Source organism: Malaclemys terrapin, chromosome 7, assembly GCF_027887155.1.
Source record: "Malaclemys terrapin pileata isolate rMalTer1 chromosome 7, rMalTer1.hap1, whole genome shotgun sequence".
Classification (NCBI taxonomy): Eukaryota; Metazoa; Chordata; order Testudines; family Emydidae; genus Malaclemys; species Malaclemys terrapin.
Window position 1 is genome coordinate 123,460,554 of NC_071511.1, and position 22,112 is coordinate 123,482,665.

The 22,112-nt window shown below is 50.2% G+C and overlaps 1 protein-coding gene across 1 annotated transcript; it reads left to right on the forward strand.

Annotated features, from left to right (window-relative positions):
- Positions 1–5,489: 5,489 nt before the first annotated feature.
- On the forward strand, positions 5,490–10,581 carry CALHM1 (calcium homeostasis modulator 1). The gene is made up of 2 exons (XM_054033474.1): positions 5,490–6,038; positions 10,114–10,581. Exons 1-2 carry the CDS (start codon positions 5,490–5,492, stop codon positions 10,579–10,581), a joined length of 1,017 nt encoding a protein of 338 aa, XP_053889449.1.
- Positions 10,582–22,112: the final 11,531 nt, after the last annotated feature.

The following is a 22,112-nucleotide window of genomic DNA, read 5'->3' on the forward strand; positions in this document are numbered from 1 at the left end:
CTAGGAAGTTGTCGCGCCAAACTCATTAGCAAACTGGGGTCCTGGAAGGATGATGTCTTAAACTCCAAAGCATTTTATGTTAGCAGTCAGCTGGCAGGATCTCTGAACAAAAGCCCTAGGCTATAGCACAAAGCCACAAGAGAAGAAAGATCAAGACACTGGCTCATAGAGGGCTTTATTCTGAATCCTGCTGAGCAGCCATTGACTTCAAAGTGTCACAGTAGTCAGGTCCTCCGCCCACTTTTAATGTAAGGCAAAGCTTTCAAAGTGATCAAACAGCCCTCTGCAAATATTGGGAGGTTTTGACTAGTTGTTCATTCAGGCTTTGATGTGAACGGTCCTTGATGTCACCAGAAAAGTCCCACACCAGGTGAGCAGAGGAGCTCTTAACCAGCACGGGAATTTGCTTTGCAAAGTTTCTTTATCACAAGCTGCCTCACCTATATTCATGCAGCCAAATCTCCATTCCTGTTGGATGAGACCATGCAATTAGCTACGGAGCAGGAGTCAGAGACAGAATTAAGGCTTCCTGGTGAATACCAAAGTGCATTGTACTCAGCGTCCATTGAATAGATCCACAGTGCACAGCATCTCAGGAGGGACATAGTGTTATCACCAGTCTGTTGGAGGCTAAATGATGAGAGCCAGTAGTACTGTCTAATCCTCATGACTCTGGGTTGTGTTCCTGACTCGGCCACAATCCTGCTGCAAGATCTTGGGCAAACCACTTATTCTCTCTGTGCCTATTTACGTACCCATATGGCCCCCCTCTTACTACAGTAGCTGTGCACCTCACAATCTTTAATGTATCCATCCTCACAATGCCCCTGTAAGGTAGGGAGGTGCTATTATCTTCTCCTGCAGACGAGGCACAGAGATTTACCTAAGATCACACAGAAAGTCTGTGGTGGAAGAGGAAACTGAACCCAGGTCTCCCAAGTCTCAAGCTAGCACCCTAACCACTGGACTATACTTTCGTCTCTTAAACTGCCTCAGTTTTCCCATCTGTAAAATGGGGACAGTACCACACAATTATCTCCTAGGTGGCAAGGAAGCTTAACTAATGTCTGTGCATTGCTTTGAGAACCTTGGATAACATGTCCAGGAGAAGGGCAACTATTTAACAAGAAAACCCAGATCATTTTGATTCATACTGCAGGAAATAAACAGGCCTGGACCAGCTGCAGCTGTCATGCTTCACTAACATCTGTCTGCAGTTCTGAACAGCTTGGAGGGATCTGTCTTATTCATTCTGCGCTGTCTGTCAAATACATGCAGAGCCTCAGCGTCCGGTTTCACTCTTCCCATAGGAAAGCCCCAGTGCTTTGAAGGTTCAGAGTGACCTGATACATTGATTTGTGCATTGGTGTAGGGGAGAGGATGCAAGTATACTGGCGAAGTTAAGGTGGGTTGGGGAAGTCCCCCACACATCTCAAAGGCCAATACAGAAAAGGCTTGGAAACCTTGTCTACAATTGTGACGGTGTGTAGGGTACGTGTCGCTGCACACCGCAGTGAAAGGCAGGCTGCGTCCACACGGCGTGGTGTGTTGTACACATGGCAGTGAAAGGCTCTGGCAAAGGCAAGGAGCTGCTGGAGCCTCTCCCAGTTGCCAGAGCCTCTCCCTGCTGTAAATGGAGACTTTCACTGCGGCTGGGAAAGGTTCCGGAAGGCAGCAGTATAGATATGGGAGGCACTGCACGAGCATGTAGACCCCCATATAGATATATAGCCTAGAGGTTCTGGCATGTCTATATTCTATTCACCTATGCAATGCCTCAGTGTCTACATTGCTAGTTACACCCATGCTATTGGGGTGTGCCATGTCCGTACTCTGCACACCGCTGCAAGCGTAGGCCTACGTGAAGACACAAGGGTGGAAGTCCTGAGATACTCGGGTGGATGGCACTGGTTAAACATGACTGGATAAAATAGTGAGAAGAGAACATGTCAGAGCACAAATTCCCTAGCCAATGCTATCCCCTGGGAATGGGTTGTTAGCAGGAGGAACTGGGGAAAAACCTCATGTGATAAAGCAAATCATTCACTTTCTTGGCAGGAGTTAGGGGACCCAAGGACAGCACAAGCTGCTGGATGAATCCCTGGATGGATGCTTTTACATATTTCTGCCTGGCTGGGTACTTATAGGTCAATCCTCCCCACAGCATTGCAACCATGGGTGGTTTTGAATCATCAGAATACCCCTGAGAAGCAGGGGAATATCATGCCCTTTTTGTAGATGGGAAACTGAGGCAGAGGGTAGATTAAGTAACTTGACCAAGGTCACACAGGGAATCTGTGGCAGGAACTAAAACCAGTTCTCCCAGGTTCCTGACCTGGGCCTTTGCCAATAGACCACCCTCCCTCACCCACACTGATTCTTTTCCTAGCACCCCATTCCTATATCTTCAGAAGCTGCAACGGTTCACATTCTGAGGGCAGGTTGGAATTTAATTCAAACAGTTATTTTGCTGGCTTATGAGACCCTAGAATTAATACACTGAATTCTTTAGCCTTTGTTTCCTTCATCCCCAGTATCAGGTCTTGAGCATATCCACTCTGCCTAGACATTTACAATACATTGAACTGGGTCCAGCTCCCATTTGAGCTTAATGCACCCTTTCAGAATGGACAGAATAAGAAAGGAAGAGAGGGATGGTGAGGTGAGGTGCTTGCAGATTGGTCAAGACAGATCCATTTACTAGCTCTTCAGTCAGGGACAGTTGAGGAGATTGAGCGGTCCCTATACTTGAGCTGGTGCCAAAGTGACAGTCTACATGTGACACGATTTATCACTCATTGTCAAAAGAGATCAGCTGGTAAAATGTTTTTAGGTCAGTAACCGCCTGTCCTTTAATAGGGCATTAGACTAGGTCACCTCAGATCCCATCCCCCCACAACTACAAGAAACAGTATGACAGCTTGCTTCTCTCCCATCTCAACTCCCTCCCGCTTTCCTCCCTAGGGATGGGGAAAGTGTAAATAGGGCCCAGATGGACCAAACCTTGGAGTCTGTTAGACGGACTCTTCTGAAAGACCCTTCCTCCCAGTACACAGCAGGGTGGCCTCTGGGCCATCTTCCAAATGAGGTTGGAGTGAGGGATGGATTCTATATTTCCAAGCAGCTTGCCCCTCCCTAGACAAAACCCCCATAGCTGAGATTGGCAGAGCCTGAGCTGTAGGATGCACAGAAGCTGGTGCCTGCCAGCGTCTAATGCTGGGAAGGGGGCATCTTCATGCATCCTCTCCTGTGGGGTGAACCTATTTCTGAGTCGAGAGAGATCCAAGCTGTGAGTTCCAGAACCCCAGTTTGATCATCCACAGAGCTCAAAGGGGTTTGAATCCCACACTCTGGTTCTGAGCCATGCATTCTGAGTCCAGCTCCAGAGCTGAACCTGCCCAATGCAAGAAGAGGTTCAAGTTTTACCCCTCTTTGGGGGTGCTGACCAGTATGTCAGAAGCAGGGATAAGTCCATCAATGGCTATTAGCCAGGCTGGGCAGGGATGGTGTCCCTAGCTTCTGTTTGCCAGAAGCTGGGAATGAGCGACAGGGGATGGATCACTTGATGATGACCTGTTCTGTTCATTCCCTCTGGGGCACCTGGCATTGGCCACTGTCGGAAGACAGGATACTGGGCTAGATGGACCATTGGTCTGACCCAGTATGGCCATTCTTATGTTCTATGGGACCCTGCTTTATAAAGAGGATCTGTAAACACAGAAAAGAAGACAACATATGAAAATGAATGGATCCCATGTTAATAGCAAAGTCCTTGAGAGCTGGGGAGCAGGGCTGTGTGCAATAATCCAATCTCAGAACCTTTGACCCGAGCAATGCAACTTCCCTGCTTAACTACACACAGGCAGCATAACGGGCCCCCTCAGAGAGAGCCTGGTTTCTACCTCACTCATAAAACCAATTTACATAGGGTGGCTTGTTAACATATTATTAACAGATTTCTTTTCCCCAAGGCTCTCGGGAGCCAGCACGAGACAAGTTCATGCCAGGTGTTACTCCACTAAAGGAATGGAGGAATGGGCCCCGTGTGGCTTGCGGCTAGAGCACAGGATAGACAGGACACCTGGGCTCTGTCGGTGACTCATTTCAAAAAAACCATTTAACCTCTATCATAATAATACTTTGCATCTTCCCCTCCAGCATCTCAAAAGTGCTTAATAAACCGTGAATGAAAATGACAGGGCTCATGCTAAAAAATGAGTCTCCACAATACCAGTGTGAGGCTGGTAAGGATGGTCCCCATTTTGTACGTGGGGAAATGAAGGTACAGAGAGATGAAGTGTCTTATGGGAGGTCACACTGCAAATCTGGGGCTGCAGGGGACCTCCAGGAACAGAACCCAGCACTCCTGACTCTGACCACTGGATTTTAACCAACATCTCGCTCTAGTCTGTAACTCAGAGTCTCCATCCCTAAAAGCCAGGGAGACTACTACTTACTTACTGTACAAACTCTCATCCACCCATGGCTGTGGTGGCCTTTGTGGATTAGTGTTTGTAAAGTGCTTAATGATCCTTAGGTGCACAGCCCTGTAAGAGTCCAAAATATGACAAGTGTCCCATTGTAAGTCTGGCTGAAAGCGAGAGTGCTCTTCTGTGGAGCAGAGGGGAGAATAGGACAACAGCTCTATACTGTACCGATGTATCACACTCTAGAGCATGGGCAACTTTACCCCGCCTCACTCTAGAATTGCCTTTACCTTCCAACCCCACTCAGAACACAACAGAGTGCGGCAGCATCACTAGTTCCCAAAGAAGTGAAAGGGGGGAAGGGAAGCTGATAAATCTAGGAACCACTCCAATTGTTTTGCTAGCCTCAATACAATTCACCTAGCAGAAAGAGAGAGAGATGTTCCAGACATCCTGATTTTTGCATTAGTGCGCTCTCATCCTTGTGGGAGACAATCCTACGGAAGTGGATCATGTGTTTTCACCTGCTTACCAATTATCTGTGGGAGGAGCATTCAGCTACCCTGTAGCATTTGCAAACAAGTTCACAGAGTCCAGCCAACTCCCTTTCCTGCTGAGAACCTAGATTGCTGTCTGGACTATAGAAATATAACAACAGCTCCCCCAACAAATAAAAGGTCTCAATGACCAAAGAACTGGAGAAATGAGGGCACTGAGAAGAACAGAGAAGGCAGATTTACCAAGCCACGAACTAGCCGAGATTCATGGACAATACTCTCTTAGAAGCGGGGAAAATAAACGAGGGATTGTTGCAAACAACGTTTCTTTAATAAGCTAAAGAAAGGGGTGAGTTTGTTTGCTTTAAATATTGTGAAGGGGGAAGTGGGGCATTTTTCCAGGTAATTGAATAATTCAACATGAAGGAAGTAAGAGATCATTGCAAATGAGCCATGGGTCTTGGAGGAAGGGAGTAAAGACTCCCAAGGAGAAAGAATAAAGCAAAGAGGAACAAGACATTGGTCTTGGTTCAGGAAAGGAGGGAGGTAAAGGCTGTCCGTGAAGATGGATAAGTTCCGAATGATCTTCCAGTTCCTCCAGTCCAATCAGGAATCTTTCATGAATGGCATCTGTGGGATCATGGCCCTGGCCAGCGCCCAGATGTACTCCGCCTTTGATTTCAACTGCCCCTGCTTGCCGAGTTACAACCTGGTGTATGGCATGGGCATCCTGTTTGTGCCCCCCTTGGTCTTGTTCCTCCTGGGCTTTGTGATGAACAACAATGTGTCCGTGCTGGCAGAGGAGTGGAAGAGGCCCACGGGCATGAGGCAAAAGGACCCAGCTGTCCTGCGCTACATGTTCTGCTCCATGGCCCAGCGGGCCATGATCGCACCCGCTGTCTGGATCTCCGTGACACTACTGGATGGGAAATGCTTCATGTGTGCGTTCAGCACCTCGGTGCCAGTGGAGAAGCTGGGGAACGGGAGCTTCACGGGCCTGTCGGAGAAGGAGATGAGGAGGATACTGGCCCGCATCCCCTGCAAAGAGATCTACAGCGGGCAGGAGCTTGTGGCCAGGGAGGTGGCGGTGAGATACCTGCGCTGCATCTCACAGGTAAGGGGGGCTTATGCTATATGGGCTTGGTCCTACCTGGATGGGAGACTTTCAAGAAGAAACCCACGGTTGCTGCAGGAAGTAGTGTTGGTACCTAAAACAGAGGGTGCTCTTTCTTTGGGGTCCACAGTGTGTGTCTGAGCATGGTTCCAGGGGGTGCTGTCTTTTGGATGGCATGTAAATCTGATGCCTTGGCTCGCCATGACCATTAACTATCCCAGGTCAGGTTTTTTGGAAGACTAGGGTTGTCAGCCTCAGTGTCTCCTCCTAGCCTAATTCCAATGTGGGTAGTTAGATTGTGCCTTCCTAAATCCCCCCCTGACGTTTCAGTTGGATTCAGCTTTCACAGTCACTTCCTGTCCTAAATTCTTGGGGAGTGTTGCTGTGCACCATTAAATGGATAGCCATGTTCCACTCCAGAAGTGGCTGCATTTCGGCAGGCAAGTGATCCATTCAAACCCAGGGCTAAATTCAGCCCATGGCATACTTGGGGCAATTCCCCCTAAAGTCAATAAGAGTTATACCTGCCTACACGAGAGCTGAATTTGGCCAACTGCCTATTCTGACCAAAGGACCCTACCTCTGCAAGATATTCTTTTATCAGAGGAGTCTGGGACCACATGGCATGGTTGTTAGAGAGCAGAAATGCAGGACATTGGCCTTCAAGGAGAACAAGAGTTGCTCAGTGAACTGTGAACCAGGGAAAGGAAGATTTTTTTCGAAAGGTAGCAATTTCCGGTGGAGAAATTTCTCCCACACAAGCTGGCCTCGGGAGTGAGGACCCAAGTGCTGGGTTCTGATCTCAGGTCCCCCCATATGGAAGCATTCGAGATAGCCACTGGGCTGCTGGAATCATGATAATTTGGTCACACTTTATATAGCGGTTCCATTTATAAAGGGTTAATAACTAATTAGTAGCTGTTTTAATAAATGGCTAATCAGATTGCTAGAGTCAAACAAGTCACAGGTTGCTTATTAGCATGGCTTATCTGACCATTTATAACGATCTATATTCCTTTATGTCGCTAATCTGCATATAAACAGCTATCAATTGTTTCAATTCTTTATAAATGGAACCTTGATATTAAGTGACTGATCATTCCTAGCACAGCTATTGCACCTTCCACCTAAGGATCTCTTTACCTGCTGTGGGGCTGAGACTCAGATGGGCAAGTACCATTATCCCCATTTTAAATACAGAAATTGAGGCACATAGAGGGGAAGTGACTTGGCCAACACTACAAGGCAGAATCAGTGGCAGAGACAAGAACAGAACCCGGCCTCCAGACTGATTGGCAAACACTCTCCACCAGCTGGTGCGTGATTGCAAAAGAGACAGTACCTGAATATAGAACCGATGCACAAGCCCTCCTTGGGAAGGCTGTGTTAGGCAAGTCCAGTTTGCCCTTCCTGGCGCTGACAACTGGGGTCCAGCAGGTTGGCAGGGCACAAGAAAGCCTGGTCCTAATGCAGGCCAGAGGCCAGACCTCTCTATTGCCATCCCTGGAATTTATGAATTAGACTGAAGACAGCCTAGCTGCATCTGCTCATTGAGGCTGGATATTACTGTGGCTAACAGCTTAGCAAAAAGAGACAGTTGTCTGAATAAGGGCAGCATCTGCAGTTACACAGGTTGGATAACCAATTATAAGGTTATTGATCCTCACGCTTCAGGACACGCCATTAAATGGCACCGTATGAGCAGGTGGATGAAGGACTCATATGGCGATTACCAGAGACAGGGCATTGGACTAGAAGCACCATTTGGGCTGGTACAATTGATGGTAATTGTCATGCAATGCAGCTGGAGAAGTAAAGGCACGTGCATGTCTGTGTGGAAATAACTAATCTAAACCCAGGTACAGGGACAACGCACAAATGGTCTCCTCATTTGCAATGTAAACATCCCCCAATGCCAAGTGACCCAGTGCTAAGCCAGCCGCAGCAACAAAGCACTTCCCTGCTGCTGCTCTCAGCTTATTTGTTCCTCGTGGTTTAGAAAGGATGCAAATACCCTTGAGCTTTTCAGCGGGAAGTGTAAAATCCACCCCGCAGTCTAAGCAAGACGATTTGCCTTGTTACTGGGGTTTAAGTTCTGGCTGCGCCACTTGATTTTATGGCTTAACTCTTTAGAGCAGCGATTTGCAGACTTTAGCAACCCGAGGATCCCCATTTAGATTTAAAAATTTCCACGGACTCCCAAGCCCCCTGCTCAGCTCCAGGCCCCGCCCCCACTCCACCCTTTCCCCAAGGCCCCACCCTTGCCCCTCCTCTTCCCCGCTTCTTTCCGCCCCTTCCCCCAAACGCACCCCATCCCCTGTCCTCCCCCTCCCGCCCAGCGCCTCCTACACGCTGCTGAACAGCTGTTCCGCGGCATGCAGGAGGCGCTGGGAGGGAGGGGGAGGAGTTGGTCAGCAGGGCTGGCAGCCCTCCTGGAGTAGGGTCCGCAGAACCAAGTTTGAGAAACCCTGCCTTAGAGCCTTTATTATTCCTCTGCTAGGAGACCAGCCCCTGGCAGATGATCCATTTTCAGGTAATGCTGTAATAAATTCATGTCAACCTCCAACTTAACAGTTGTTACTATATTGCTATGCCACACGCTGGGGGTAGAACTCCTGCTATCAAAAGAACAGGCTCCTACCACTAGTGCAGAAGGAGAATCTCCATTAGCTGCTAGCAGTATAGAGCCTATGACACACACATGTCTTTCTGATTTCACTAGTAGCAGGCAGTGGTACACATGCTTCCATACTGCTGTAATATAATGTATCTATCTGCTCTGCTATGGTTCGGTTCCTGTCTATAGTGTCAGTATAAATGCTGAGTGGTAGTACATTTCATAAAAGGGTATTTCCTGGTACTTAAAGGACTCCATTAGAAGGTGGGCATGGTGTCAATCTATCCTTGCATTCAGACTGGGCTTAATCTTTAAAGACTATGGCCTTTTAATCCCATCTCTCTGGTACAGGTCCTCCATCACCACAGCATCCAAGCGTGGATTGACTGAGCCAAACAGCAGCATCCTGCATGAGGCACCATCCACATTATCAGGAGGCAAACTGAGGCACAGAGAGATTAAGTATCTTGCACAAGGGGACTCTGTGGCAGAGCCATGAATTGACCCCTGCCCAAGGAACAGAGCAACCAAGCCTGGTCTAGCATCTAAATGACAAGACCATCCCTCCGCCAACACATTTATTGATCTGTAGAGTCTGGAAAATACCAGTATTCGAACACAAGAGAAAAAAGATCGTAGGACTTGAACTATGGGAGACTTTTGCTTAGAAATGCATTGCTGTACCCTATAGTGCTTTGGAGTTAGAGCGGGCGAGGGGCCTGAAGTTACCTACAAAGGTTTTCTCCATCCCAGGCCTAAGAACTGCAGCATTTAACCCTTCATAGCATGAGAAGGAAGTGAGAGCTCCCTGGCCTCCCTCAGTCCCAGCGAGGCCCCTCAGCAGCGTAGCAGTTTCACATCTGTGCTGCTAGCAGATACATTTTCATTGACATCTCTGGCAGAGGCAGAAACGGATCCGCAGCACAGCAGGGAGGGGCAGCTCTCATTCCAACTCACCTGTTACCTTTCCCTTCCTATCACAGGCACCCTAAACAGAGGCAGACAGACACACACACTCAATCCTAAGGGGTACCCTTTTCCCCTCCAGATACTTCCAGTCCCGGAACGTTACCGATTTAGTTATTGAAGACAACTGGGGGAAAGGGTAGAGCCATTATCTAGAGAGAGTTGGCAGAGCTCAGGATCTGGTGAACCTTTCAAACAACATTTCCCCCCCTCATTAAGACCATGCTGGCCATGTCAGCCCCTCGCTTACCTTAAACACTGTCCCACTCACGGTCCGGTTTTCCCTGTGGGCAATTCCTGTTGGTTATGGACTTTGCGGTATGTTTAAAACAAACCAGAGTCTTCATTAGAGAGGGGCCTGAACTGGTGGCATCTGAACAACCCTGCGAGGTCAAAGACTTGGGATCAGGGACATGGTTTTGGTTGAGCCCAGCCCCACCCTTGGTCTTTCTTGTTGTGACTAGTTTGGTTTCCCACCTTTTACCCCTGCAGGCTCTGGGCTGGTCCTTCGTGCTGCTGATGACCATGCTGGCTTTCCTTGTCAGGGCCCTCCGGCCCTGCTTCACTCAAGCTGCCTTCCTGAAGAGCAAGTATTGGTCCCACTACATCGACATTGAGCGCAAGCTGTTCGACGAGACCTGCACAGAGCACGCCAAGACCTTCGCCAAGGTCTGCATCCAGCAGTTCTTTGAGGCCATGAACCAGGACATGGGCCTGGGGCACACCCACTCCCCTGAGGCGGCTCCCTCGGAAGTGGGGGAAGAGAAAGAGAAGCTACTGGGCATCACAGACCAGGGGACTATGAACAAGCTCCTGAAAAGCTGGCACAAATGCAAACCGCCTCTGTGCCTCCATCAGGAGGTGTTACAGAACGGGAACGGCTGGGTGGAGGAAAATCAGCATCGCAGTCACATCAGTCTGCCCAAGAGGGAGATTATCACCTACTATAGTAAAGTGTGAGGATGGGCTACAGGAACAGAGATCAGGTGTGGCCTTAGAGATGGCCACCTAGGGCTCCCTTTCCAAGGGGTACCCCAGTAACATTGGGACCATTAGGGTCACTCCAGAGCGGCCAGTTCAGAGCACCTCTTCCCCACCTACCTGTCCATACTCCACAGAGCTGAGCAGAAACAAAAAGACCATTTGGAGGAGCAGAAGCTGCATGGGGTGGGCTGTTGAGCTGAGTAGGGAGAAGGGAAAATGAGCACCAGATGCCACCTTCAAACAGGCTGGCATGACAATCAGGTTTGCAGGAAGGACCCATGGCAGTGCAGTTTCGCCTCTGGCATGCCTTGTATACTCCAGCCTGCAGTTCATAGGGGGGTTGCCTCTGAGCTGAGCAATACGGAATGCCTGGCCCCAGCATTTAGTTCTGCAGCCAGTAATTTCAATTTAGAGTCTAAATCCACCGTGACAATGATTTCTTCATACAAAGGGCAACTACTGAGTACTTGTCTATACGGGGAGTTTAAACTGGGCTAAATGGAGTTAATGTGGTTTGAAAACGCTTGCATGCGCACAATGCAATTCATTGTCGTGCACCGACTACACATTTATCACAGGACTCTGTAGTCCTCTTTCAAAGCGAACTAACTTTGCAGCGAAGCCAGTTAGTCCAGTCTATTGTTCAAGTACACGCAATGCCGCTGTGCACTACTTTGGCAGTCCTCCAACTGCTATCCCACGCTGCTTTGCTAGCAACCATTACTGACTTGTCAGCTTACCTGCATAGCCCCCCCAGCTCGGGGGTTGAGTTGACCGGACAGCTCCTCCTGTGTACGAGCTGGTGCACAACCAGATTTTGTCCATTTGCTCCTGGATTCCAGTTTATCACAATAGCTGCAGTAACACTCCAGAAACCCAACAGCACACTTCCAGCAGCCACTCGGAGTCGTGTCAAGAGCCTGGATCTCATCACCCTCTGGGGAGGCGAGACATGTCGTGGTCAGCCACCAGGACAAAGATCTTCTAGTGAACATTGCTAGGCAGATGTCTGTGAGGGGCCATGACTGGGACGCCAAACAGTGCCAAAAAAAAGCAAACAGCTCAAGAACACCTACATTAAAATGAGGAACAACAGGGACAAAATATCCAATGAGGGACACGTAACCTGTCCAGTTTTTGAAGAGCTGGATAAGATTTTACATAACCACATGACCCTGGCCACTTTCTTCCCCATCTTCCCTCCCTCCCCCCGAGCATGACCAGCGAGACTCATAGGAGGAGGAGCCCGGGGAAGAGATCTCCCTGAAAATCCAGGATCTCTTCAGGACTCAGGACCCTGATACTGCCCAGGTAGAAGGCGAGCCTGATTCCCGCCCTGCAGCAACCAACCCCAATTCCTAGGCAGCAACCCAGACTGGAACTGATCCTACGCAGGGAACCTCGGCATGTAAGTCTTTTTAGAATAGTTATGTTCTAATTTATTATTATTATGCTACATTGTGTGGCTAGCTTCTGTTCCAGGTGCTCCATGGCCACAGCCACTGTAGGCAGATGTGAGCTAGAAGCCTCTCTGAGGCCAAGGTCCCTGCCTCCCTCCTTTCCCTCCATCTGCCTAGGTTGTCCATTCCCCCCACTCCCATATACCTTTCCAAAATGGCAGCTACTCCAGCAGGGCAGTCGGCCCCCATCTCATGCTAAAGCCCTGACTGCCAACTGTTTTCAGACCAACGCCACGGCAGGCACGTGCCCTCGTACCCATTTTCCTTTTCCCTTACCTCAGCCTGGCAAACACCCTCCCCCGCCAACCCTGTGGCTAACCTCAAAATGGCAGCCGCCAGCATGGCACAGCCTCTCTCCCACCCCAGATTGGAAGAAGGAGAACAGTCTTTTGTGAGAAATGCAGAAGTTTAGTGAGCCGTTGGCTACAAAAAAGGAAGCTTGGTTAGTGTTCTCACATTACATGAGGTCGACACAAACACTGTGTGCCCGTAAAGCTAAAAAGGGCCCAGCTCCCCCGTAAACACCCTGTGACACGCATTCTTACCGACCGGTAACGGCGAATGTTCAGGCAACCACTGCAGAGCGCTGTCACTTTTGACAGCTCTGCAGGGGAGAGAAAGCAAATGATAAGGCTGAGAAATGGCTCCATTTTTGTTGGGAGATTATGAGAAACAGCAACCTGATCGTTCCTTCCCACGGCGCCTGTATAGCTCACAACTCCCTTCTACTCCTGCAACACTTCGGGGGTGGGGGGGGTCATCTTGGTGAATAACTTCACAGCATCTCTCACTGGTCTGCTCTTGGTAGTTTTGAATAAGGCCATTCTCTGCCTCCTCGTCACCTGTCTCAGGGTAACATTTTATAAGCACCTCCAAGGCAACAGCAAAACTGCCTTGATCAGGAAACACAATTCCCACCCCCACACCCCGACTAGAAACATAATTCCCCAACCCCCCTCCCTCCCCGCCTCCATGCATAGGTGCTGGAACTAGGGGTACTGGGGGTGAAGGAGCACCTCCTGGTTTGAAGTGGTTTTCCTTATATTCAGGGTTTACAGTTTGGTTCAATAGCTTTCAGCACCCTCACTATACAAATTGTTCCAGCACCTATAACTCCACGGCATACAGCAAAGACGAACGGCATACACCGCCCAGACCAAAATCCCAAAGCACACACCGCTTACCATCCCCGAGGTTCCCCAAGCATGGGAAGGATCTCAGAGAGGTGAAGCCAGAAATGCATGCAAGAAAATGCTGTCGCAGCCTCTTAAAACATGAACAATAACTGCTGGTCTTTTATTTATTTGTAATGCTCCCCAACAACTGCAGCACCTGCACTGGCCAGCCCCTCCAGAACAGGGCCCTTCTCAACAGCCGAGTGGCTGGCAAAGCTGAGGGGGAGAAAACGGAAACCTGCGATGAAATGTTTGCAGACCTCAGCGTCCCCAGAAAACTGAAACCCACAGGGAGGTGGAGGTTGTATCTAAAGACTGAAGGGGAATCCGACAAGGAGCTTTCTGAGGAAGACTGGTGCAGTAGCGAAGGATGGCGGGACAGTTGCCAGGGCAAGCCTTGCCAGGGCCAGTATGAGAAAAAAGACAGGGAAATGCCAAGATGCCCTGATGTAGCAGCACACGTCACTATCAGGGCAGCAGGCTCTAATACCAACCAACCCTCAGCCACGTTCTGCAGCCCCTGAATAACACAGGGTACCTGGAACAACAACTCCTCCCCGCTGTATCTCCGCAGCACTGCTCCCTGAGCCATTTCCCTCCCAGACCTGAGCTCAGGGCACCTGGAACCCCTGCTCTTTTGAGCTCTCTATCGCCCCTAGTAACGTTGAGCCCAAGTCCCACGAATCAGAAGAGGCAGAGCCAAGACATATACTGGCTCCGTGTATCATGCCCTGCCCTGCCCTATTGTACTTTGCTGTTTTGTTTCACTGCTGGTTTAATGAAAGGCTTCTTTATAGTTAGATTGTTTTGTAATATATAGTTTCAGAATTAAAAGCCGTTGTTTCATTTTCAAGTGAAGGTTCGTTTCTGTTTCTTTTATAAAAGCCTTTAAACTTTCATTCATAAGGAGCCAACATCTGCAACAGAAAATAATTAAGCTTGCACTAATTCATCGGGTTTTACAACCACACCAGGCATCGCCGCGACATTGCACTTCCACGGCCCATAAACAACGCTGAACTGCACAAACAACGGGTCTGAGACTCAAAATCAGAGCAATCCCTGCCCAGATTGCCCCACCTGTTTGCATGTTGCATTGGACGCCTGGCCGGCTGCTCAGACCGCTGAGTGAGTCTCTGTCCATCGGCTTCCCGCCCATCGCTAAGGCTGGCTCCCTTACTCACAAATATTGGGGCAAAATACAACATGCAGCTGCATAATCTTTGGGATTTGGGGGGGGGGGGGGGGCTGGATGCTGCTTCTAACAGAGTCCACAAACAGCGCCACCTTCCTTTCAAACAGCCAAACCTCCATTCTGCAGCTGCAGAGGCAATCCCTTCCTCCTGTCCGAGCAGCCTGTGAATGGCTTCGTTAAACGGGGAAGCAGAGGCTAAGCTGGGTCTCCCATGATAAACAGACCGATCCTCCTCCACACCATGAATATCCAGTGTGATCCTGGGGGCAAACAGTCCTTCCTGCATTCAGGCAACGAGAGCTCAGTTTTGAAAGATTCCTTCCAGACCAGCCTATAAACCCACCACGATGGTAGCCCATGCTTGGAGCACCAGGGAGAAATACCCCGCTTCTGTTTATGAGTTCTGAGCCCTGCTGGGGGCCGGGGGGGGAAACAAATAATAGCCATAAGTCCCATCAGTTGTCCCAATACAGCTCGGGAACCCCGTGCATGCAAAGCCACAAAAACCTCCTGAGCACTAACAAGCTATATAACCTGGTGCACCCGTACCTGGCATCACACACCTGCACGACAATAGCCCCAACGGTCAAGCTCCAAATTGGTTGGCTACGGCCTGGAGGGATTCTGAACGGACAACGGTGACCTCCTTGTCCACAGGTCTCGGGCGCCGCCTGTTGGTACACTGCCGCTGTGGGGCTAGCTCAGCGCATAGCTCCAAAAAGGCCGCCTTCCTCCCCTCCTGCAATTCTCTCGCCACAGCTGGTCATCCCAGGTCTGCAGAACAATTCGTTCCCTCCAGTCAATGCTGGTTTCCCAGACCCAGAAGTGGCACTGCTGCTGTGAAGCTGCTCCAGGAATCAGTCCTCTAGCACGGTGGTTCTCCACCTTTTTTCATTGCAGACGCATAAAAAATCTCAAGAGAAGTGTGGACCCCTTTGGGAATCTTAGACAGTCTGTGGAGTCCCAGGAGTCCACAGACCGCAGGTTGAAAACCACTGCTCTATCAGTTACTTGGTGTCTTCCTCTTCTGGGTCCTGGTTCCACCACCACTGAAGGAGCTGCTACACCATCCCCTGCATGGTGGTGAAGCAGGCAAAGTCCAGTGACAATTCCTCAGGCTTTGAGCGCTGACATACAACCCAAGGGGCATGTGTGTATTTGAGACTGCCAGCAAGTATGGCGGGGTCCCCGCTGACCAGGGGCAGCTCCAGACACCAGTGCTCCAAGCGCGTGCAGGGGATGGCAAGCCGCGAGGGGGGGGTGTGCGGCCTGATGGTTGGTGGATTTGGCGGCATGCCTGTGGGAGGTCCGCCAGTCCCGCAGCTTCGGTGGCGGGTACACCAAAGGCGCAGGACTGGTGGACCTCCCTCAGGCATGCCGCCGAAGGCTGCCTGACTGCCGTGCTTGAGGCGGCAAAATACATAGAGCCACCCCTGCTGCTGACAGACAGCAGCATGGCCAGCCTACCCAGAAAGGAAGTATGGAAGGAGACAGATGAATCATGAGATTTTTAAAATATGTGAACTAGTCTGGCTTCACTATGCATCCCACAGTGCACAGCAAGTCAAATCCCGAAGGCCCACTGCTCGGCAGCGAAGCCTAGGAGCGTGGCAAACCTTCTGAGAATGCTGCAAACGGAGGATGTGACAAATGGCCACCATGTGTACACAACAATACAAGCTGCCATCCTGTGTACACACGGTTACTGCGGCTTGCGTACTGTGAATTACCCGACATGCAACAAAAAGCTGCGGATTAACACCCCCGTGTAGACAAGCCCTTAGGCTATGTCTGCACTACAGACCCTACCGCAGATGAAACTTATGTTCGGTCAGGGGAGTGCGACAAAAATTTTACCAACAGAAGTGTGTAGACATAGCCCCAGGGGTGCTGGAATTTGTATAGTGGGGGAGCTGAGAGCCATTGAACCAAACTGTAAACCTTGAATATCATGGAAACCACGTCAAACCAGGGGGTGCTGCACCCCTAGTTCCAGCACCCTATGCATAGCCTTAATTTCCAAGCAGCAAGTGCACGAAACTGCTGGAGAACCAGTTCCATAGACACTAGAGGGCACCATATGCCAGTGGAAACCCTTGTTTGGGTAGCCAGAAATAGCAAGCAGGGAGTAGTTTTTGTCCCTTGCTAAGGCTCATGCTATAGGACACGGGCAAGACTTCCTTCTATTTTATCATATGCTATTTCAGGGCTAAGAAGAGCGAGAATCAGCTGAAGGATTTTGTGGGGCAGGCTGAAAGAATCTCTCATGCACTAGGTGCTATTGTAAACAACCTGATGGAGATACAAGCTGCTCTGGGAAATCACCTCTCTTGTTTTGAATCACAAGCCAGGGGAAAGTATCTAGTCTTCCCTACTAATCTCTTTAGTTACTATTCAGACTGACTTCATGGGCCACAGGAGGCTTTAAAATAACCCTGACCAAAGCACCTCTAGATAGTGCAGTGCACTCACTAATGTGCACCATTGCCCTCTACTGACGGGAACAAAAAGATTGCTCAATTGTGTGTCATAAGCCCTATATTGCTAAGAGCTTGTGGAGATTCTCCTTTAAGTCTAGTGATCTGGATCTGTTTTTTCAGCAGGAAAACCTCTGCTGTAGCTGTGAAGCTCCGAGTGACCATGGCATGGAACATAGTGACAGCCAGGAAACCCTTGTTGGCCATTCATTATTTTTTATTTTTTTTTACAATCTGATTTACCTTGAGATTTCACCTAGATTCCTCTCCGTCTTAAAAACTTCACACAAACTGGGTGTTCATTCTAGAAGGAGCCACTGTCAAGTCAATCATTTAGGCTCATATTTCAGGCTGTGTGGTTTTTTTTTTAAAAAAAGAGAGATTTACAAACTCCGCTGTGAATAAGAGTTGGGGGTTATTTTTGTTTAACGTCATGAAGACAGATTCATGTAAGCAAACCCCTACAGAGCTGGAACTGCACACACAAGCAGCAGAGTAAAATGTAGACAGCAAACCCTATGACAAATATGCAGCTTTAAAAACTGTAGCCCCGAGGTGCTAAGGGCTTTGTGTTGTGCCTTTATACAACATTAAGAATAGGAGGAAGCCACATGACACAGCTGGATTCCAAATAACCATGTCTACTAACTAGATACAAACATACAAGGCCTAGATACATATATGCAATGCTGCTCTGGCAGAGTGTCAGTGGGTTCTGCAATAGAAGCCAACTAGCTGGTTCCCAAATTATTTAAAGGGATACAACCCAATTCCTATGCACTGCAATCTGGCTACCCAATTCCCAAACAAATTGATTGAAATTAGGCATCCAAATCCTCTAAATGGCTTTGAAAAGCTCAGCCTTGATTGCCAAAATTCACACTCTGATAATTGTGGTTTTCTTAGTAAGGTATGAAAGGAAAGTATTCGGGGAATATTTTTACCTCAGTCATGTCCCTTAAACCACATATCAAATTATCAATAGTTTGTTTCTCTTTCTCCCTCTCTCCCGCACTTGCTCTTTTTAAACAACCCAGTTTTGGCCCAGCAGGAGCCAAGGTGATTGCAGTTAATGTAAAGCTTAATTACGGGTTTGTTGTCCCTCCCTGCCCCCTGAAGTCAGTACCAGTGAAATTCTAAGCTCAAGCCAGAAAGACTATTAACGAAGTGAGTTGTATCCAAGTTCATGATTTGTCAGGCTGACTCTGGGGAGAAAGGAACACGTCACAGATTTATCGTTAATCTTCACACTCAGCTCTTTAATCAAGGCACCTGTCCAGAAGTTAATAGGAACACAGCTTGACTTACAACACAAAGGAGATTAAGATAAACACTGTCTCCAGTTTTATTTTTTTCAGTTTGGCACAGTTATGATCCACCAAAAAGGAGGCTTCTCACTAGTCTCAGAGCTGTTATTACCATGCAAACTCCTGGGCAGATCCATTAAGAGACCAAAGAGCAGGCTTCCATTTGCAGAGAGAAACTCTTTGCCTTTTCCATTTACACTTCGGGATCAGGGCCTGACAGCGAATCCCCTTTGTAACAAGGGGCTGTCCAGCTCCTGTCCAGCAGGCAAAGAGATCAAAGACACAGCAGGGGGAAGTCTGGCCCTACAGCCCAGAAAGCACAGAGAGCAGCATTTGGGTCACCAGGTGGAGCATTTCAAATTCTTGGATCAAGGGATCATTTTTAATTGCTTTTGGGGGAAGGCCCCAACCTCCTCTCACCCCAGACCTCAGACACCCCCTATTGCAGCAACCCTCCCACAAGCTAAAGAGCCAGTTGTCATGAAAGGGTGAGGCCTCAGTGATACCCAGTGAAGACAAAGGCAGATGGATCCCCAGTTACCAGGTTCCTTGGTCACAGCTCCCTAATCATTCTCCTAAGGCTCATGCACACACACCCTAACCAGCTGCAACCGCATCCTCCAGAGGATATCTTGTCCCTCCCAAGGCCTCTGAAGTTGAGACAAGCCTCAGGCTTCACAGATGAGTCACCTGACAAGGATCTGCTCAACTCAACAAACTGCTTCAGCTATTTCTGTGCACTTCCCGTTGATTGAAGAAGCCCAGGGCACGATCCCTCTTAACGGGGCAATGCACAACACCCTGCAACGATTGGCTGCATTGTTAAGATAATTATAACATAAGCATTATTAACAAATAACAACATGAGATTCAACTTGGAAGAGTGCATCTGGGGAAAAGAATCGGATGCCCCAGACACGCAGGGGGAGGGACAAGCCTGGGAAGCAGTGATGGCCAGACGAGGGTGGGAGTGATAGGGGATAGCAAATTAGGCAGGAGTTTGCAATGGGATGTAGTAGCAGCAAGAAATGTGGGGTGGCACATGCAGAGCCATCGTGTAATGCAGCCGGGGCTACATCTGGAAGAGTGAATTAATTGCTGGCCACCGCATCACCAGACCGATACCGACAAACTGTAGGGAGTTCAACAAAATGCAGCTACCATTATAAGGGAGCTGAGGGTACCGGGGCTGGATCAAGGCCCAGGTACCACAGGCTCATGCCAAAGGCCCCAGCTCCTGATGAGATCAGAATCTCAGTTTTCATTTTAAAAGAATTGTGTTTCTAACCCTCATAGACACAAAGAAAGCCTGAAAACAAGGTGTGAGTGTAACCTGAGTTTGCAGAGAGCCTGAAACAATAGCTCCAAGAGGTGTGCACTGCCCTATTCATCTTAACTCTGAAACCTGCTACCACACCAGAAGGGGCAGGGCCACAGCCTGGGGGAGGGCCATATGGGACCTCAGCGTGGGACGGCCCTAGGGTCCTGGATTGCCTTATCTCAGCCCAAGGAGGGACTGATATATAAAATGAGATTAAGGCTCAGATTGTGACTAGGTGCCTGGGGTTGTGGGGGAAGGGCATGAGGAGCCTTCCCCACCCACCGCTGCACTGTGAGTGGAGAGCGTAGGCCAGTGCCAGGCTCACCCCAATGGTGGCACCAGCCACTCCAGCGGGGGAAGGGATGAGGAGAGGGCAGGAGAGCGGCCTCCCCCACGCCTCATTGGCCAGCAGCGCTGAGGAAAGTGCACTCCGCATCTTTTCAGGGGGGAAGGGGCTGCTTAAAATGCCTCTTGAGGGTCTCTTGGGCTCCCATTGGGCTGTGCTTTGAAGGCCCAACCCAGCTCTGGAAGTGCGACATCTCTGTCACTTGGCTGGGGCGGGGGGTTGGGGCACATCTGAAGGGTGGAAACAGCCAGGAGAGGGGTTAGGGTGGCACAAGAGAGTGTGATTGGGAGCAATGGGGTGGGGTTAAGGAGGCGGAATAGCAGCAAAGCCTTCCTGCCAGAGAGATCTACCAGTCGGCCCCGGGGCATGGCAGAAGCTCTGTTACATGGGACTGTGAAACGTACATTGGGCAAAGCCCTCGCAGGTGTCCTGGAGGGGACAATCCTGGCCCTGCCCCCGGGCGAGGGGCTGGGTGTTCTAACAGGCCTCTCCCGTCCCCAATTTCTGTGAGGAGCGAGGCCCCAATGCAGAAGGGAGGGGCCGCTTCCTGTGGGAGTCGGACCCGTCAACTGCTGACCCTGTCAAGCCCACTATCGTTGTCATTGGTAGTGCGGTGGCAGCTAAGATCGGGTCCTGAGGGCGCCAGGCACTGAGCAGAGAGACATGGTTCTGCCAACCTTGAGAGATCAGAAATCATGAGACAGGCCCCCCAAAATCACAAGATCGGCTCCAAATATCATGAGATTGGCTGACAAGATCATGAGGGTTTTTTCCCCCCAAGAGACTAGATGGTGTTTTTTAGTTTGTCTGTTTATTGCTGCACTCCGCTGCCCGGCCCCAGCATGTGCGGGTCACACTCAGTGTCGCCCTCTCTCCCGAATGTATCTGCTGAGTGATTTGGGTCCCATCTGCCTGTCCCCTGCCCAGCAATGTATTCTGCTCCTGCCCAGCCTCTCTCATCACTGCAGCCCCCCCAACCTCCTCTCTGCTCCTGGAGCTCTTCACTCCCTTCTCCCAGGCCTGGAGAGGGCTGCAGCAGGGTCCCCTCTCTCCCTTCCAGCCTGGGGGGGGGAGCTCCAGGAGCTCTTCACCCCTTCTGCCCCCTCCCAGGCCAGGTGCTGCAGGGAGCAGGTGCAGAAGAACCATCTCCCATTGCTCACAGGAGGGGAGGAGGGAGCAGAACTGCCCTGAGCAGGTGGGTTCTTTATCTCTCCCCTCCCAGCCTAGGAGAATGGCTTTGGGGCGCTCAGGGGAAAGAGAGCTCTTCCTACAGCAGCTCCGATTGGTTGCTCAGCCCCAGGAGATGGAGCAAGTGGGGGGCACAGCCAATCAGAAGCAGATTTCCGCCAGGCAGGGCTACATTGGCCAGAGGGTTGGATCATCTCTGGTCATTGCAAAACGGGCGCTGGCCTTGGCTGAAATCCCATCCCTGAGAGAGCTGGCCGCATGGGAGATGGGCTCTGCCCCAAAGAGCTTAAGTCCTAAGTAAACAAAGCGTGGGAGGGGAAACAGAGGCATGGGGAAGGGGCGTGATTGGCCTAAGAGGACACAGCAAGCATGGCAGAGCCAGGATTAAACCAGTAATAAGCAGAGACAGGCCCACACCAGAAGTCCAGATCCGAACTCTCCTGAACTCTGGGGAGGGGCAGAGTCAAACCCAAACCCAGCTCCAGGTTTCCCACGGGGTGGTTTCTGTAGCAGGAACCCCACATCCATTCCAGATGCCCTGAAATGGAGGCTGCCCTTGCAGGCCTCTCTCCGGCAATAACACGGGGCCGGGGAAGAGTTTCGTTCCATTCCAGGGGCTAGAGGCTGTGCAGAAATCAACACGGGCGTTGCTGTGAGTTTCTCTCTGCTAACCCGTCCTCTGGGGGCCTGGGTTTTGTTCCAGGGGCACAGCATCCATGAAGCATGAAGGGAAAGAGGGCTGCAGCAGGCAAGCAGGAGCAGAGAGCTGGCCAGCTCTGGCAGGAGGGAGGGAGGAGAAGAGGAGGAGGAGGAAGGGAGATGGCCTGGCCTCCTTCTCTGCCTTCATCGCATGGCTCTGAAAAGGAAGTGGAAAGCGGAAAAGCAGAGTCAGGAATGAATGTGCTGCCCCAGCCTCTGGCCACACCCCGCTCTGCTTGGGTAGGAGAGACGGTGCCTGGACTCGCAGCCAAAGAGCCACTATTTCCCCACCCACTGGCTTCCAAAAGAGCTCTCGGCCACAGGCACTTCACTGCCGCT

Excerpts from the sequence above, each read along its gene's own strand:
- CALHM1 (XM_054033474.1), top strand. The coding sequence starts at position 5,490 with ATGGATAAGTTCCGAATGATCTTCCAGTTCCTCCAGTCCAATCAGGAA. Across the intron at positions 6,039-10,113 it reads ACCTGCGCTGCATCTCACAG|GCTCTGGGCTGGTCCTTCGT; the intron begins GTAAGGGGGGCT and ends TTACCCCTGCAG.